Source organism: Vanellus vanellus (genome assembly GCF_965231255.1).
Source record: "Vanellus vanellus genome assembly, chromosome: 17".
Lineage (NCBI taxonomy): Eukaryota > Metazoa > Chordata > Aves > Charadriiformes > Charadriidae > Vanellus > Vanellus vanellus.
The window spans coordinates 9,705,975-9,725,105 of record NC_138922.1 but is presented as its reverse complement, the minus strand read 5'-3'; the positions used below and the strand labels follow the sequence as shown (position 1 = coordinate 9,725,105).

Genomic DNA, 19,131 nt, shown 5'->3' with positions numbered 1-19,131 from the left:
TAGCTGCTCTTGTATTTGTTTCCATTGCTATGAAACTGGCTTTTAATTCACTTTCATTTCCTAAGTTATTTTTCAACCCTTTTTTTTTTGGTATAAAACCCATGTAGTAACCTACATCTGTCTGAAAATAAAAGCCGCCCTTTGATTAGAGCTGGAATGCAGTATCATATACGGTGTGTTCGGAAACCTCTGCAGAAAAAAACATGTCTGCTTTAATACATCTAGCTCGAGGCACCACGGGGTGAGTCAAGGACAGCAGAGCAGTATGCCTGAAAAAAAGAAAAAGTCCCTGCTTTTCTTGGCTAGCTAATACATAAACTTCAATGTTATTTATGTGACTTTTTTAAGAGTTTGGAATAAAAGTCATTTTATCTCATTGCAAAGATTTATTTTCTGCCCTTCCTGTCTTTTAGGAGACTGTGGAAATCCACCTGCAAAACAGTGTCTTCCTGGCACTATAAGAATTAAACAACATGCAAATTTCACCAGTCAGACTAACTTGCTATTAATTAAACAATGATTCATGATATATATGGAATGGAGATGAATTATATTTTTCACCATTGTTTCAATCTTTTAGAGGAATAATAAGAAAAAACTATTATAGGAATTATTTTTCACTGTATTCTGGAAAAAACTACAGCATACTGTCCAATTCACTTCCTGAAGCTTCTGGGACATACAACATGAGCTACTTCTTTGTCATGCATTTTTCCTCCAGAACTACAGAATACAACTGAAAAAAAAATATCTTTCTTATAGTATACAAATTCCTAAAGCTTTTATCAAGTAGGTCTTTGTAAAAAAGCTTTCAATTCTCTACCCATGAGACATTACCGGGATATAAACTATACTTTGGATTTGGTTAAAAAAAATAATATAACCTTTTTTTTTCATTTTTTTGTAAATAATGAATTCACACTGCATTTTGTCTTCTAGTCTTTTAGAAAAAATGGTAACTAAGGAAATCTCATAGTTAAGGAAAGCCAAAAAGCAAGTAACAAGGGTCCAAGATTAGTGCTTTGGGCTTCCCCCTCCCCCCCCCAGATGATTACATCTTCAAATTATTACTGCTTTAAAAGCTTTTGTAGAGGTTTTATTTATGCTTAAGGCACCACGTTATTGTAACATCTTATCAATGTCATCTTTCCTCTAGTCTCTGGAGAGTTTTGAAGAAATAATTTGTTTGCAATATCTTCTAAAAAATCTCAGGTAACTCCTGACACAGACATATTTTTCTGTAGTTTTTTTGTGGGGGTGCATAATAACTGCTCACTGTTGCACCGTCTATCCTGGACACGTGTCAGTGAAATTCACTGTTATTTAATGTGAGTATTTCAAACAAGCCAGCTATGAAGAGTACGGCTTTATCTTTTGCAACACCTTGAAAATGTAGAAAGTAAACCCTATGGAAACCGTAGGTATAATTTTAATGGAGTAGAAATCAAGAACAAAAAATAGTATATGTGCAGAATATGAGAGAACGCTTTTGCACTTGGTGCATCTTCAGTGGTATTATCAGAGGCATAGAAGTTGCTTAACCTGCAGCAAGTGATACTGTAAAATGTCAATATTCTGTGATACTCAAGTTAGTAACCCTCCACTTAGCATCTTAAGTGTAAAGTCTAGAGACTAATGACTTTTTTCTAAATGAATGGTACGGCAGTTGGAAATCTCTTGATCATTTTATAAATATAACTAAATGCTTTCAGTCCTGTTCCTTCACCCTCTTGCGGCAGCAGAGCAACTTATTCCCATACAAGGGAGCAGGATATGACGTCAAAAAAACCCCATCAGTAACTTCAGAGCTAGGTGAAACCAGAGTATTACCTTCTAAAAATCTAAAAGAATTCCAAGAATTCTTCCACTTCCCCAAAACATAAGGGCATTTAAAAAAAATAGATATATACTTGTAAAATATTTAGCGGATGAGTGTTTTTTTTCTTATCTTCTGAGTCCATTATAGAGTCAAACACGTAACTGGGGAAGTTCTCAACATTGCAGACTAGGGTTTTCAAAGACATCTGAAGGATTGAGAGACACAGTTCTTACTGAATTTCAGTTGGATTTGTGACTAAGCCCTCTAGGACCCCCTCTACAGTGAAGTCACAACAAACAGAAAAGAACAAGTGATGTCGGTAATAAAGATGTATACAAAATATATGACAGCTTTTGCTATTTTACTCATTTTTCCAGTAATTCTAGGTTTAAAAATGTGTTTATTTTGATGTGCTTTTATTTCAACTCTGATCCATTTTCCCCCAGAACTACTCACTTGATAAAGTATTTGATTCCATCTGCTGTATAAGCTTCTTCCCATCCATAAGGCAGACCTAAGATGAAATGAAGAAATAAGATGTCTCTCAAAGCTTAGGTGACACAAAGAACACAGTTTTGAAATGGTGTAAGCTAGAATGGTGGAATTTCAAACCATGTCATAAAAAGATTATAAATTAATTCTTGTTATTTTTGCAATAAACAATACAATTGTAATAAAAAATACAATTTAATAAATATTTGCTGTGCTACAAAGCTATAAACCATTTGATGATACTTTAGTACTAGCATTTCTTTTGTAGAAACTGAAAGTCTGATCAAACTAGAGCCTAACAGTTAATTCTTTTTGAACTTTTTATAGTAATTTACACCTATATGAAGTGACCAAAAAAACCCCCTACGTCTGTGGTCTGCTGGGGTCTGTTCTACTTTGTTTTTACAGCTATTACATATAGATGCTAGTAACTATATGAGGTAGAAGTCTGGGCAGAATCAAATCCTCTGCTCTTTGGTTTATCACCAACTTCTGTGTTTATACATAATTCTTTGGGAATTTAGACACAAACTCCAAGACACTTAGAGACAGATTCAGAGAACATATGTACAGATATTTGTATTTATACTTATCTATGTCTACATATCCTGACAAACGTTAATTTACTAAATGCATTGCTTAATTTTGTGTTTACAGTAATGTTTCTGGGAGTTAAAGTATTTAATACTGCAGTGTTTAGCATGAATTAAGATCAGTAATTCTGAAAGGGTGCCATTTTTACATGCACTAAGAAACTGCTCTCTTATCCCCTTTTGTAATTATCAGTCGTGCTAATCTTCAAAACTCAGTCTTGGATTTTGTTCTTAGTTTGAAAGTCCCATCCATGAGAAAGATGAGTAATACTTTTTGTAAGGTACTATACTATATCACTTTAAAAATTCAATTTTCATAGGAAACCTTTACCTTTTTTATTACTATTTGCCCAAAACCAAATGTTTGTAGAGTTTGAAAAGTGCTGGAGAAAGAAGCATCAGTCAATGTGCAAAAATGCTCCCAAGGTAGGCTTTTGTGACACTGTAATGCAATATACATAAAGGAAAGTGCAAGGTCCTGAAAAATCTCCTTTTTTTTTGAGACTAAAAATACAAATAAAATTAAAATATGTGTGAAAAAATGTTCTGGAAGTGCTTTAGCTTGAAAGTCATCTCAAAATGTTAGTGTCTTAGGAGTTAAACTGTTTTGTTCAAGTCACGGTATATCTCAAAGACCAGCTCATTAGAACCATCTGTGAGCCTGCTCTGGATTTAAAACTTTTATTTGGAAAATGTGCCGGACTGCACACACCATATGATCTTTGAAAGCTGCTTCATACCACAGCATGCCCTAAGTGCACACATACATTTTTTTGGAATTTCTTCCTTAAAAGGCTCATTTTCTTTCTCCCATCATCACACCACCTAAGTGTGGTCCTTACTTCCTAAAAATCTGGAAAGGGATAACTTCAGTTCTCAAAGATAAACAGAGCTCATTACAGATACTGAATCATGACTTGGCACAGTAAGGCAGGTACAAACCAGCTGAGAAGTCATTATTCCTGTAGGCACCAACAGAAGAGCAACAAGTAAGTCTACCAAAACTCCAGAATTCAGGAAGGGAACTTGAGAATTGGTAACTATAGAACAGCACCATTACTGTTTAGTGCAGCTTGAAAAGCAAAAAGCCCATTGGATTAGGTTTTTTTCCTTTCACTTTTACCCCATATTAGTCACTTATCTCAGGCTTCTTCCCATTTTTAGAACAGATCTATACAATCTGTTCCTCAAAACATGCCACCTACTACCTTGAAAGAGAACAATCCACAGCTACTCCCCTCTAAATACAAGGTAGTTGCTGCGTAACAGTTTTCAGGCTCTGCCTCCATTATGAAGGAAGGAAGAAAAGGAAGTTTTAAGTTATAAATATGCTGGACATGATCACTAGTTTTTCATTCCTCTCTCATAAAAGATGGGACCTTTATTCAACACAGATATTCTCTAATGATTTAAATGGCAATAGGATCCATCCTTCAATTGCTTCCATCTGCCCTGGCCATTCCTCATTCCTGCATGCAACATGCATATCCAAAATAAATGACAACAGATTTGCTCAATTATGAATAAAACCTCAGCATCTGCTCTGTACTCACATGGATCCCCTACATCGCCTGTTTCATTCATCAGTGATAAAACACGCTGGAGGGGAGGGATGCCATCCAGAGGGACCTGGACAGGCTGGAGAGGTAGGCCCAAGCCAACCTCATGAAGTTCAACAAGGTCAAGTGCGAGGTCCTACATCTGGGTCAGGGCAATCCCCAGCAGGAATACAGGCTGGGCGGAGAATGGATCGAGAGCAGCCCTGGGGAGAAGGACTTGGGGGTGCTGATTGATGAGATGCTCAACATGAGCCGGCGATGTGTGATCGCAGCCCAGAAGGCCAACCGCATCATGGGCTGCATCAGAAGTGTGGCCAGCAGGTCAAGGGAGGTGATTCTGCCCCTCTACTCCGCTCTTATGAGACCCCACCTGGAGTACTGCATCCAGCTCTGGCACCCCCAACATAGGAAAGGCATGGACCTGTTGGAGCAGGTCCAGAGGAGGGCCACGAAGATGATTGGAGGGCCACGAAGATGATCGGAGAGCTGGAGCACCTCTGCTGTGAGGACAGGCTGCGAGAGTTGGGGTTGTTCATCCCAGAGAAGAGAAGGCTCTGGGGAGGCCTTATTGCGGCTACAGGAGGGGGGCTACAGGAGAGCTGGGGAAGGACTTTTTAAGAGGGCATGTAGTGATAGGACGAGGGGGAATGACTTCAAACTGGAAGATGGTAGATTTAGATTAGATATTAGGAAGAAATTTTTCACTCTGAGGGTGGTGAGGCACTGGCGCAGGTTGCCCAGAGAAGCTGTGGCTGCCCCATCCCTGGAGGTGTTCAAGGCCAGGCTGGATGGGGCTTGGAGCAACCTGGTCTGGTGGGAGGTGTCCCTGCCCATGGCAGGAGGTTGGAACTAGATGATCTTCAAGGTCCCTTCCAACCCAAACCACTCTATGATTCTATGATAATTACACTCATTTTCACCACTAATTTGATTAAAATTATGTCTGTCTTTTTTTTTCTTCTAAATGAAGAACAGTACGTAGGTAGCAATGATAACTGATGCTCTGTATTCTTTTCTTAACCACAAAAGACTATGCTTTTCAAGAACACTGAATACATTTGTCACCTATAAATGAGACTCTGGAGATATCTCCACAGCTTTGTTTGCCTTTTTGACTTTGTATGCATTAGATTGTATATCCTATCCACTCTTTGTATGCTTCAAAGTTCCACCTACATCTGTAGGTTTTTTAATGCCTTTATTTTGAACATTTTTACACTTTCTCCACTAGTTTTTCACTGCTGTTCCCTTTGCTCCCTTCCTTCACTTAGATTTGTACTTCTACTTCTTGGTATTTCCCATGGTAGCCAGGAGGCTCTCATGTTTTGCATATTTCCCTAGACATCACCCTCACTTCCTTCAAGCTCACTTTCTCCATGAATCATTCATAAGTTGATCTACTTCCTAGTGCTCTATTTTTTCACACTCTCCAGGGTCAGATTTGTTGCCTGTCCTAGGACTTTGAAAGACTGCTAAGCTCTCACCTGGACTAAATGGGAGGTAAAGGAGCTCAAACAGTCAGAAATATAGTCTGAAAGATACAGGATTTAGCCTATATAAACTCTGGCAGTCTTAGGTTTCCTGCATATTTAACATTTCTTCTGGAAATTGCTACAGTCTTTGATGAAACTTTATAAATAATATATCTTGACTGCAGTTGTCTGCATATATCATCTTAAAAAATTACAGATTTACAACATTTAAAAATAATTTCTTTTCAGCAGAAGATACAGGGCTTTTTGCTATTCAAATATTTGTGATTATTTATCTTTTGCAAGGTAAAGAAAAGGTAAAACCGCAAAAGTTATTAAGCAAAGTAAATTGAATACAGTCCAAAGCATCGTTTGCCCAAATAGAACAGTCTCCTGAGAGTGCATGTTAGCCAAAATACATTATAACCTGCCATTATTTTGTCCTGAGTATATGCATTTAATTAGGTTTAATACAAAAGAGATTTCTATAATTCTATGTGAAAAACAACAAACCACTTGCTGTTGCACATATACCAGTAGTGCTGGAGCTGGTCACAGAGCAGCAAGGCAGTATCCCTGGTGCCTGCTTGCTGCCTCAGCTGCAAGATGCCTGCTGTGATAACCACTGTCGTAAACTCAACATTATATAAAGCAGAAAGGGAGTGAAACCCTAGGGCAAACAAAATTTTCTTGACGCTCGATAAAGTGTGGATCTCATCCATCTTTATCACTTCCTTGGCTTAACGGGACAAAGAAAACGCACCAGCACTGATACTGGCTTGGTTGCAGCAAGTAGAAAGATAAGCATCAGCCCAAACTATAAACTTGTACGATGCGACACATGTTGAAGATTTTGCCCGCTGTTTCCAAGACAGAATGCACATACTGTCCCTCATGTTTCAGTACAGCCTTCCTGCAATAAAAACTGCACATACCATGATCAATGTTATGTCCATAAAGGAAGAACAGGAGAAAGTACAAAAATCAGGAAAAAGCCTCAAGCCTAGACATTCTGCAGTAATGTAGTTGTTGGTTTTTTTTTCCCCAATAAGTTAGTTTAAAGAAAGAGAAATGCAGAGATCAGCACGTGAAACTAATAAAAGCAGATACCATAGCATGAATATTCAGTTGACTCAAAACTGACAGTTATTTCCCTAACATCTAAATCCTGCAATCCAAAATGTTTGATCTTTCTTATTTTCTGACAAAATTACTCAAAGGAAATGAGAGATTTAGAGACTGTTGTAAGAATTGTTCAAAAAGTTACTGTTCACTAAGATTTCATCTGGGTTTGGCCAAAGTGGGACTATTTAGATGCTTCAAGAGAAGTATGTCCTTAAGTGCTTTGTTTTGGCCTTAAGGCTGGACTGTAAAACCCCGCTTCCATTATACACAGTCACGCGAACATTGCTGATGAATTTGAAAAGGCTGCTTAGGGATAGCTGCCTACCAGAGGTGGTAATCTCGCCCTCAAAACTCTTTTGTGAAGCATAAACTTCTTTCCAGCAGCGTTCACAGCTTCGTCATCCACCACAAAAAGGATGTTTGACTATGATTCGTTTCATGTTAGGGCTAAACAGTCTCGTGGCTGTATCATTAAATTACCTCGTCTGGAACTAATACGAAGTATTAAGCTTAAGGGATGTAACATCTATCAGGAATTCAAAAGCCACATAGTATTAGTATTCAGGTTCACAACGAACAGATTCTTTGACCAACAGCAGAAACAGAGATGTCTTTTTTACATACCTATAAAAAAGATATGTAAAAAAAAGTCTTGTATGATCTGTAAAATAAAGTATGTAAAAAAAGATATCTAAAAAAATCTTTTAAAAAAGATAAGTAAAAAAAGCTTGACTTTTGCACTTATACATATTTTTTTAAGTAACAGAGCATGAGTTAGCTCAGAACTACCCTTTATTTACCTCTTCATAATTTAATTATATTTAATATTAGATTCTCAAAAATGATTAAGTTTTTTAAGAAATAGGAATTACGTGCTAAAATTATTTCTGATATACAAGATTTGCTAAAGGACATTATAAACAGTTTTCTCTGTCACTTGATAAATGAGGTTTTTGAATTCTAATCTCTTTTTAACATCCACTCATTCAACCCTTGCCAACACTTAGACCTCCCTCAGGTGGCCTCAGTGCAAAATTCATTAGTGAAGATCCCTGATGCCTTTGGCTCTTCTCTTTGAGCTACCTAGGCAATGCAAAGAGGATGGAAAGCTGAAGATCTGACTTGTTGGTTCTAAGGTCTTTGACTCCCGAGTGCTGCTGGCATATGGGAATATCCCAGGCAGGAGACTGAGGCACCGTATGATGCGAGACCGGCAGAGGAACTCCTCTGCGAGTTATGCAATTTGAAACAGCCAAAGCAACAATTCGCGGAGGAATATGCAGCCTTGTTTATCGAGTGTGTTCAATAGGGTGCAGGCATAAAATGACCCTTTATTTTTTGAGGCTGTCAATAACATATACTGTATTTTACTGCTTATTTGTGAATTAAGTAGAAAAACTCAGGTTCAGAAAAACAGCTTTCAGAAGTGCGTACACAATTCTGGCATTTGCTTGTGTGACACTTTATTCTTTAGACCATTTCAAGTGCTCTTCTCACACACAAATGTGTTTCATTTTGTGAATAATACTCTGCTAAGGGGACATTCCATTCCTTTCTTTCACATATCAAATTCCATTTTAAAGAATCTGTTCTTTTTCTTTTGTTGTTGGTAATTTAATGAAACAAAGATGGAGTAAGTAGCTTTCAACTGGAGACATCTGGGAAATACCAGCAACTGAAATTTATGCTAATTTAGAGTATGGCTGGCAGATTGGTTTGTCTCCCTTCAGTCTCTTTCCTAGAAACCATGCTTCATGAAAAATATTTTTCTTACTTTGGATGCTCAGGGCATGACAAAAGACTGACCTACCTATGTTGGCAAACGCGTTAATCTCTTATTAAAACAATGAAATCACATCAAGTTACAATTTAGGATGAGAGTTATAAGATAGTTTGCTTCCCATACTGAAGGGTTATATGATCAACTTTAAGATCTTTATGGTAATCTTGAACTACAAACTGTTATGTTTTTCCTCCATTGTAATACTTGTCTGTGAATAACTTGACACAGTTAATTAGAAACAGTATGGATACAACAGAAATTGTAATATATGAACGATGATCAGTCAACTGACTAATTTAAGGAAATAAGAATGACCTCCAATCAGTACATGTGATCAGACATTATTGTAGACATATTGCTCTCCTATCTAGCAAATAAGGAAATCCAAATTTAGAATAAACCCTGCCCAGCGTGTACACTTAAGTTCTTCAGAAATGAGTGAGAGCTACAGTCATCTGAGCAATGAGGTTGCTGCTATGTGTCTTCAAGATGGATAAAGAATTATCTTCCTGAAACATTACTTAAAAAAATGTACCTTTTCAGAAACTAAACATTGGAAATACGACAAAACCCCCAAACTACATATTTTTCAAATAAAGACTAATATCCTCTTTTCAAGTAAAGTTTTAGGTACTGTAGCACTCAAGCAATTTAGACTGTTATTATAATGAGAAGCAAACAGCCTAGCCCATGCTCATTTTTACCCATGGAGGAGGTTAGTAGTGAAAGTACAACATAAGCACAAGACACTTAACAAGGGCAATAAAATACTTTGTTCTGCTTAGTTGATGGCAATCGAATGCATACAGCCAATTACACAGAAATGGCAGAAGCCACCGGAGCTTGCAGTACCTACTTCATAACATTACTATAAAACATTCTGACTTTTAAAGGGAATGGAAAAAGTACAGCAAATTAAGTACCGAGCTGCCTGCTTCACCAAGGAGCAGCTGTTCTAAGGTACACGGGAGAAGGTACAGACTTTTGTGAGGACAGGGAAGGTAAATAAGCCACCAGCAACCAACAAAACCCCATCAACTTTTGGATAAATCCTCCTTTTAGCCCAGAGGTAAAATAGAAGATTCGTGCCATTACCCACAGTCGCAGGCTAGAATCCGAGCATCTACACCGGCTACTGACGCGAAACTGGGAACGTCTTTTAGCATACAACAAGCTGAAGAAAGACTGCGTTCCTTGAAATGCCAAAATGAGAGGTATTCAAAGTACTACTGATGATTATTATTTTTGTAATGTAATCACTTTTCAGAAAAAAGGAATTATTTAGCAACTTACATTAAAAAAAAAAAAAAGCTTAGTATTGCAATACACTTATTATACAATCAATAGGTATCACATTTGGCTTACAGTGCCTTTTCATATACCACACATCGGACAGTCAGAGGCCAAGATACCATTAAGCAGTATGTCCTTTGACATTACAGCTGTTTTGGTCATGAATGTAATACGTTTGTCGAGTCATTAGGTCAGGAAAGCATAAGCCCTCAAAGGTAAGGGATAATGAAAGCAGAGAGGAATTTAAGACTAACTCGTTCCGACCACACATTGAATTTTGCATGATCTGCTGGCTTATATTATTTGCTTTTAAAAATGCATTTAACATCCTGATTATCTGAGAATTATTTTTGTATTTCTCACCTTCTTACTAAAATGCTACTGGCTGTCCAGTGAAAATACGTAAGAATGTAGTGACCAACTCCCCCAGATTCTTTTGTTTATTGTGGCTGAAGAATCTGTGGATAAGGTGGAGGCAACACAGAAAATCAGAAAACTGCAGAATGCAGAAATCTACCTCTTTCACAGAGAAGGCTGCAAAGAAAAAAAAAAAATCATACCAGTGCTCCTTATCCTCTACTGGCTCCCACCTGCTTTAGTTTGCCAACTCAAAGATGTTTTATTTTATTTCAATGTTAAAGGCTCCAATAACAGAGCGTCAGTTGTGACAGAGCAAGAGAAATACAGTTCCCTAGGATCACACAGCTAGTAGTGCTCCCTCATAAGGTCTTAAAAACAGTAAGCATGTTCCCCATTACATTTTTTTCAGTCTTATCCAGCTTTAAAAAAAAATATTCCTTGCTATTAATTAATTGCAGGCTTTTTTCTACAGTCTTCCAGTATTGACTGTTACCATGATGCTGCCTGAGATTGGTCAAGAACACTTTATTATTTCCATTGCTGAGTGAACACACTGTAATTCAGAAATTATTTTTCGAGGAATATTTGCATAAGTCAATTTGAAATTCATTTTGTTTATACCTACAAATCTTGAACTGCTGAAGAGAGGAACACACTATTTATTATAAAATTAGAGAAATGGTCCATAACTGGGGAATTCTACACAAATGCCACGTAGGCTAAAAAAAAAAGTTAAATTCATAGAAGTAAGTACTTTCTTGAGAACATTCTTGTGCCGAATTGGTACAATCCACTTCCAGCTGATTAAAAAGAATCTGGAATAACAGATTTTTTTTCCAGAAATACCAGCCTCTGCACACAGGGACTAAGTAATTAGGAACAGCCTGCAATACTCACTGAACGGCCCAGCTCTAAAGCATTTCTTTCTTCCTCAGCTTCCCTACTCTCTTGCTCCCCTGATTACTCTCTGTTCCGGAATTCATCCATCTCCTCCTTTCCTTACTGGATCAACTTCTCTTGTCACCATCTATTGTGCTATCCACCCACTTCCATCACTGTCATCTCACATTGCTCACTGACGCATGCGATTGTTAAATATAAGCTTAATTAGAAAGCATTCATTGGTAACAAATTAAAATGACTGTCTAAAATTAGAATTGAGCAGAAATTGTCTGAGACTTAAAAAGCAATAGTATTACATGATATGCCTTTCTTGCTAAGTAATATCTTACTTTTTGCACTGATGATGAAATTAAACTGCGCAGGGGGCTGGCATGAGCCACCTACGATGGAGAGACACAGAACTACTCTCTGCTGAGCTCATTGCACAGTAAGTACAGACCAAAGTAATACTTTTTCCTTTTGATGCAAGAATTGTAAAAATGCGTTAACACAAGATATTCTTTTAGCCCGTTACAAAGCCCACTGCAGCTACGCATAAATAAAAGAAGGGTTTTACATGAAGATATGACTTAAAAGCCAGCATATTTTAAAAATAATGTCAAAAGTTCTTAGAAACTAAAAGAGATACCTTTCCTCTTTTGTTATAAATCTGAAGAAAAAAAATCCACCATGTGCCTAAATTAGCATACATTATTTTACCGTAACTGTAAAGGATTCAAACATAATACCTGTAGCAATCACTTATGCAAGGCAAAATCTCCATCCTTAACTCCCAGTTAATGACACATATGCTTTATGGCATGAGGCAATAGATATAGTTTGCGACTTACGTACATTTTGTACCTCATTGAGGTCTCCTTCATAAGCACCAAGCAATTATCTTTCCTCTTGCAAATTCTCCTTAAAACATACTTTAAAAAGCTTCCTATATCATTCTTGGCAATCAACTTTCTCTGTACTTCTTTCCATTTAAATTATCACACTTGTGCACCATATATGTCTAAGTAACTCTGCTAGCCCTCAGCTTCTCACTCCTACCTACTGAAAAAAAGTGAAAAAATGTGACAACTGAAGGAACTGACAGAAAAGCATACCAACTCTCTTCGACAAGATGAGCACGCATCGCTTGAGCATACATTGACATTCCAAACAAAGGTCTGATCATCCCCTCCCTCCCCGCCAGCTATAATCCAGCTCTCTCAGGATGCTCATAGTTGTGTAGCCACAGAAAATTAACTCGGCACTAACTGCGTAAAAGTATGCACAACTCCTTTGCTTCAGCTCCATATTGTAATGGATACTCTATTTTTCGGTGCCTGAAATAATGAGACGGTCGCTCCCTGGCTGGTGCACAGACATACGGACCCACAGAGAGACAGGGGGTTACTCACCCCTCCCGGTACGCAGCCGACGATGGCTGAGCTGTGGTTGGCAGTCGACCCAGGAATGTCAGCCTTGAGTTTCCCACCCTGGTCTGGGACTGAGACCTCAAGGTTCAGCTCCTGTCTCCACCGTGTATTTCCTCTGACTGTGAGCGATTTGCATCTCCATGCTACAAAATTTGGAAGTGTCCCGTCCCTCCCCTCGCCCCCCTTAGGTCAAAACATCATATTATAATTAAGGATTAATATACCCAAATTCTCAGCATTATGTCAACAGAAATTAATAGAGGGACAAGTATTTGCCATCCAGTAAAATTGTTGATTCTACAGAGTTTTGACTTCAGTCTCCATAGCTACCGAGAGCGAGTACAGCTTGTATGGGAAGAGGGACAAAGTCAATTAAGTATTTCATAGTGGGGTCACAGTGTGAACTAAACGAGTCCATAGATTTTTAAAGGTCCGCTCTTCAATGAAGTCTTCCTTCAGAGATGCTGGAAATTAACCTAACGAGACTGCTCTAATCTTGGTAGCTCATCTGCATTTTAAGGTATAATAATATCACTTACTTGTTTTTCATTATTAAAATGTTTTGATTTGAAAGTCAGTACAGACAGTGCCTATTCAAAAGCTGACTCATCTTTTCTCATTAAAGGTAAGTGAATGGAGAGAGAATAAATTGCTTTTCTAGCAGCAACAACAGAGTTCTGAAATCTAGGTCACATTAGAGAACTGTCTTAAATACGGGCTTTAGACACTGAATTGTCTTTTTCCTTGCTGCGAACGCTGGGAATAACATACACGTTCAATCACCAATAAATTAGCTAGCAGCCTGTTAATAATTGATGCTTTAAATACTTTTTTTTTTTTTAATTTGATCAGGCTATAAAATTATTCCATCCTTATTAGCCTCACCTTTTATCTAGCTCCTCTGCTTGTACATAATTATAAGTTGTAATGTTCTGACTCTTGGACATCAAATTAAACAAGTGGCGTCTAATTTGTAGGTCCTCAAACAATACCCGCAAGTAAGACCAGTTAGGTGAAAACAATGTCATTCCTCACTCACATTCAGCAAATCGTGGTTTTAGTCCAAGTAAGGAGAGTTCAGGGACAATTCAGGATTTAAAACCCATTTGTAAACGGACACTTCTTTGAAATGTCATTGAAAAAGAGGATTAGAATTTAGTAAGAGCTTGCCTAACTGGATCACGTGTTTGAAATAAATAGGGTGTAATTCAATAAAGACAAAAGCAAAGTACTACTCTAGGTGTGATTAATCAGCTGCACAAAAGCAAGCGGGGTATGCCTAGCTAGCCTTTGGTTCGGGAGAGAAGGCTCTGGAAGTACAAGAAAGCCCAAACCTCACATGAATCTGTAACACGAAGCGATCAGGGAAAGGGAACGCCATCTGGGGACGTAAGAGCTGGCGTGCCATATTCTAAAGCAAACAAGCTTATTATTCCATTTTTGTCTCCCGCAGGAAGGTCTCAGCTACAGAACTCAGTACAATTCTGATGAACGGGGGAGAATTCAGAGAAATACAAGAGTGATGAAACGGCTAGAAGACACACTCTGTCAGGAAAAAATGAGCTAACTGGTATCAGTTTATTTTCAGGAACACAAAGCAGAGTGAAGACAGGATATGGTCTTCAAATACATTAAAAGCTGCCACAAGGAGGAAAGTAGTAGGGTGTTTTCAGTAACTATAGGGATGAAGACAAGTAACAATGGGCTTAAACCGCAATGAGGAGGATCGAGGCCAAAGCAAAAGCTTTTTAATGGCAAAGATAATTAAGGATGGGACTAGTTAGCCTACAGAAGCTGTGGAATACGCTAGACAAATAGCTGTTTGGATTAATGTGGATACAATTCTTGTTGCTGGAGGCAGGTGGATGCACTCCCTAATTGCTGGAGGACCCTGCTAGCCAAATCTTTTCTGATTCCTTGGTGGCAAAGTACTATCTGTTAGTTTTCTAAACGTTTGTATAATTTATATTACATGAAGACATTTCTTCTGCTTCCCGTTTGCAAGGCAGTTTTATGTCTTGTGTTCACAGGAGCTATACATTTTAATTATGTTATCTACCAAATGGCTCTTCGCTTGTCTCCTTCCAAGTATTTATTATAAAACCAAACCAATCCTGGCCAAAGAAACAGGCGTTATAGTATGGTTTTTTAGGCTTGTCAGATAGCGGCTGAAGTCACACACCAATAATAATACTGAAACCAAACCAAAACAACAACAACGCAGCACAAGGTGAAACTGTGAAAGTTTTCTTGCTGTTTACTACCTTCCTAATGAACTATTCGACCTTGATTTGGTTTCATTGGCCTTATTTATCTAACATTATAGGCGCTGTGTTTAAGTACAAGTATGCACTTAAATACTGCTCTTTCAGCAGTGATGCTGCTATATAGCTCAGTGGTCCCCAATTGTTTTGAGTCAGGCATCGCCACCCACCCTCAGAAATTCTCATAGATTACCATAATGAACCTTGTAATTGAAAAGAATGTAAAAGCGCTAAGTTTCTGTAGACAAGCTGTAAATCATTTTTAAGACTTTTGTGGTTCACTGGCTGTTGACAAACGACAGCTTGGAAACCACAGCTATAATTTTAAATTATTTGGAAATATGTGGATAACCATGCGTTAAAACTCTAATTCGGATCAAGTGCACAGCACTGAAACATAGCATCAAACATATAGTACTAAAATATAGCAATTACAATAAAAAAGGCAAGAAACCAAAACCAGTAAAACTTTTCCAGGAAACTGTAACTGCGCCTTTGCTGGCGGTCTCTACTCTGAAGTCTCTGCTTCCTCATTAGCCATTTTCCTTTCCTAATGAAGCCTTTAAGAGGGTGAGGCAGTGTGAAGGTGCTACTTGACACTGTTCCACAGTCAAGGCACCAACTGACATATTTGTTCCATGAAAATGCACTGCAGAAATATAACACACAGTAAAGACAAAACAGCAACAAAGTATTTTTATAAATCCCTAACAAACTCGACAGTTACCTAAGAATGCAGAAGGATATTATCCATATTGTAATAGATTCTAGGAATAGCAGGTTACTCGCCAGGAAGAAATATTGATATGACACCTGGTCAGAAAAAAAAAAATCATTTATTTAACTCAGGCGACTTCTGTTAAATCCTTGCCTTTTTTTTTACCGCCTTGAAATGAGCAAGTCAGCTGCTTCATGGCTCAAATTCCTCCTTAAAATGGGGATAATAATTTTAATCAAGATGTACAAATGATGGAAATAAGGCAGATGATATCAGATTTACAGACTGAAGAGTGGACTTCTCTCACAGGTCTTGTGCTCCATTTTAATTTATTATCTATGCACGCTCATTTTAATTTAATTTAAATTGGAAATATTTTAAAAATCGTGCATTATTACATCTCTCAAGTGGAACACTTCCTTTCTGTTGAAAATTCTTGGATAGATTTTCCTTTTGGAATTACAGTTCTTGAACACTGTCAAAATTACAACTCTTTATTCTTATTTACCATGCAGGCAAAATTGGAAATTTAAATGATTTGCAGAAAATTAACAGTCTTGCTGCAGTAAACGATTATGTAGAATAAGCTTTTGAATTCTAGACTTTTGAATTCTAGAATTTTTTCCTGAGGATTATAGAAGCCATTTTGCCTGTTATGCAACTTTGAATTTTAATTTTTCTGAAAGTACATAAGTTGTTCACCTTTGGGCTTCTCACTGTGATCTGATTGGCAGTGTATCTAAGGAGTTGCTGATAAGCTATCAATTTTTTTATGAAACATTCTCATTTTCAGAACTAGGCAAAAATTCAACAATGTCTATATTACAGGGCAAAATGGATCCACTTCTCATCTCATGTGCATTTGATGTTACGTATGGAAACAATTAAAATTAAGTCAAGGGTTATTTTCAGTTTACATCACTGAAGGTGTAAAAGGAAAATTACTAAGTTTTATTTCAATTCCCAAACTATATTCCTGTGTTGTACTAGCAAAGTTTTCAGATCAGTAAAGAAACAGGAGTGCTCTGCAATTTAATAAACAATAACATTAAAATTTCTTGCTACCTTAAGTTTAGATTTTGGACGAACTATTAGTTTCCATAGTAGCCGCTGTTTCTGCATAGTGCCCCTCACTCCCAAGGTGTGGTTGACAGCAGGGCTCTCCGGTCAGAGCACATGTTGAACTGGAAGACAACGGCTCCTTCTGCCTATAAAGCTTTCTGCTGAGCTGGGCTGGACACCAAGAACCACTGCCCCACAGAGAGTAAATCAGGCGATGCATTCAGCAGCAGCACGAAGCTCCTGTCTTGCTCTATCTTGTCTTGTCATATGTTCTCTTTACAAGATGAGACCGAGCAAGAAACAAGACAGTAACTAAATTCCGAATCCAAGACAAACTGGGAGATGCTTCGGCTACATAAGGAAGAGGTTTTCTCTCTCATGTTGCCTCCAGAACTCAGTGGAGGCCAGGGAGACATGCTACAGGCACACCTACTCGCGCTCTCGTGTAAGGAAAGATAGATTTGGGAGCATTGTTCTTGAGAAGCTGTCAACATTTGGTATAATGCCATGACGCTACATGAGGAATACAGTGCCAATATTCTATGGCAAAAGACAGCAGTCTCCATGAGCTCAAAATTCAGCATGATTCTGTAAGTAGAAGGAGCCACTGATGATCAGGTCATATTCCAAAATTACCAATGTGATTCTGGAATTTATCTTTTTTCTTAAATGCCAACTCAGAAAAAGCTCAACAGTAAAAAGTTCATTTCATAACTTAATATTATTAATTTCTACAAAAATGAAATTACCCTCCCTTTAAATATTTTTGTTTTGAGGAAAGATTCTTCAACCTTCAGGGACTAGTAAAACTGAAAGCCTCCACTAGATAAAACAGCTGATAAATTCTATTTTGGGAAAACTCACCTCTTTTGTTTTTGTTGTTGAAAGTTGCAAAGGAACAATACATTTTACTTTCACCAAATTAATATTTTCTAATGGAAATACTGTGTCAGAAAATGTTTCATTGACAAATATAACTGCTTTCTCTTTAAAGCACGCAGCACTGATTTTAAGATTTATTTTGTTTGCTAGTCAAAAAACTATTAAAAAGGGGAGCTGTACAGATGTGTTCAGGATATACATTGTATAATTTAATAGGTCTCTTCTATTTCTGATTTCAGTAATTCACTGAAATATCTATGGCCTTGCCAGAATGATGAATACACAGATTTATCTCTTTAGTTATCATTATGCTGCTCCTTCCAAGTAGCTCTTCCAGTAAGGAAGAAAAGGTACATTTCTAGTTCATTAGCTGAAAGAACATTAAAGGTATGCTATCCTCCCAATGCAGAATTGGGCCCACAAAGATGATCTTGCAGGAAATAATTTTCTCTTTCTGATACTAAAAATATGAAAAGACACAGCAGCCCGAGTTTCAGCAAATAGCAGCAATCAGACAGTATTCTTGGGTCAACAGAGGACTCGTATTTTGATATTCGGTCTCTGCAAATGCATCTTTAACATCACTAGCCTAATTAACAAAAGTCAAGTTATCCAGGGTATGCCTACCCAATACCCTACAATTACATCTGGATTTTGATGTACAGACATAAACCAAAAAGGGCTGGGGGGGAACAGCCCATGCTTCTATGTCAACTTTTTCAGAACTCTCCCGGTGAATTACAGCTAATTATCTGTACAAAACTATAGCGTTATTGTATCTTTAATTTCAGAAATAGTAATGATGTATGTGGCATTAATTCTGTTGCAACAAACACACACACCAGGGCTGCAACAAATAAATAAAATGGGTGTGAATACTTAACAATATTAGCTCTTCTCAAAATAGCAAAATTGTTATTTGCGGAGACTTGCTACTCTACCTTATAAATTTGTTCCACCCACACTATTAAAAGAACGGGAAGGGACAACTAACAATTTGCTGAATATGGAACGGTGTTGGCAATTCACCACAATGTAGTTAAAAAAAACTACACTGAAGAATGGGATAGATTCCATACTTCAGCTTTTAATGCCTGAGATGTACGACTGTCTGTGGTCCAAAAATCAAAAGCAACTTAACTACCAAGAGAACAAGCACGAACGGGTGCTGACCTGCAGCAGTTTCCATTGCCTTCTTTTTATATGTACAGCACACAAGGAGAAAGAATGCAAAACCGGGCAACCGAACTTCTGCAGGACCTTCATAAGCAAATGTATAGTGACTACTGTGACTAGCAAGATCAGCATCAGCAAGGTAAGTAGGAATTTTGGAGGCTATGTTTATTCGGAGCTTGTTTTAGTGAACTTCAGCATGATTGCCATGTGTCAGATCCCAG

General features: G+C 37.7%; 1 protein-coding gene across 1 annotated transcript in view; it reads right to left on the bottom strand.

The window, feature by feature from the left end:
- Window positions 1-19,131, bottom strand: part of STXBP4 (syntaxin binding protein 4) — a gene marked incomplete at both ends in the record, with an annotated part of 78,530 nt that overhangs the window by 13,659 nt on the left and 45,740 nt on the right. Inside the window, one exon of the mRNA XM_082492247.1 lies at window positions 2,276-2,333. Coding sequence (XP_082348373.1) covers window positions 2,276-2,333 — 58 coding nt within the window. The remainder of the gene's footprint in view (window positions 1-2,275; window positions 2,334-19,131) is intronic.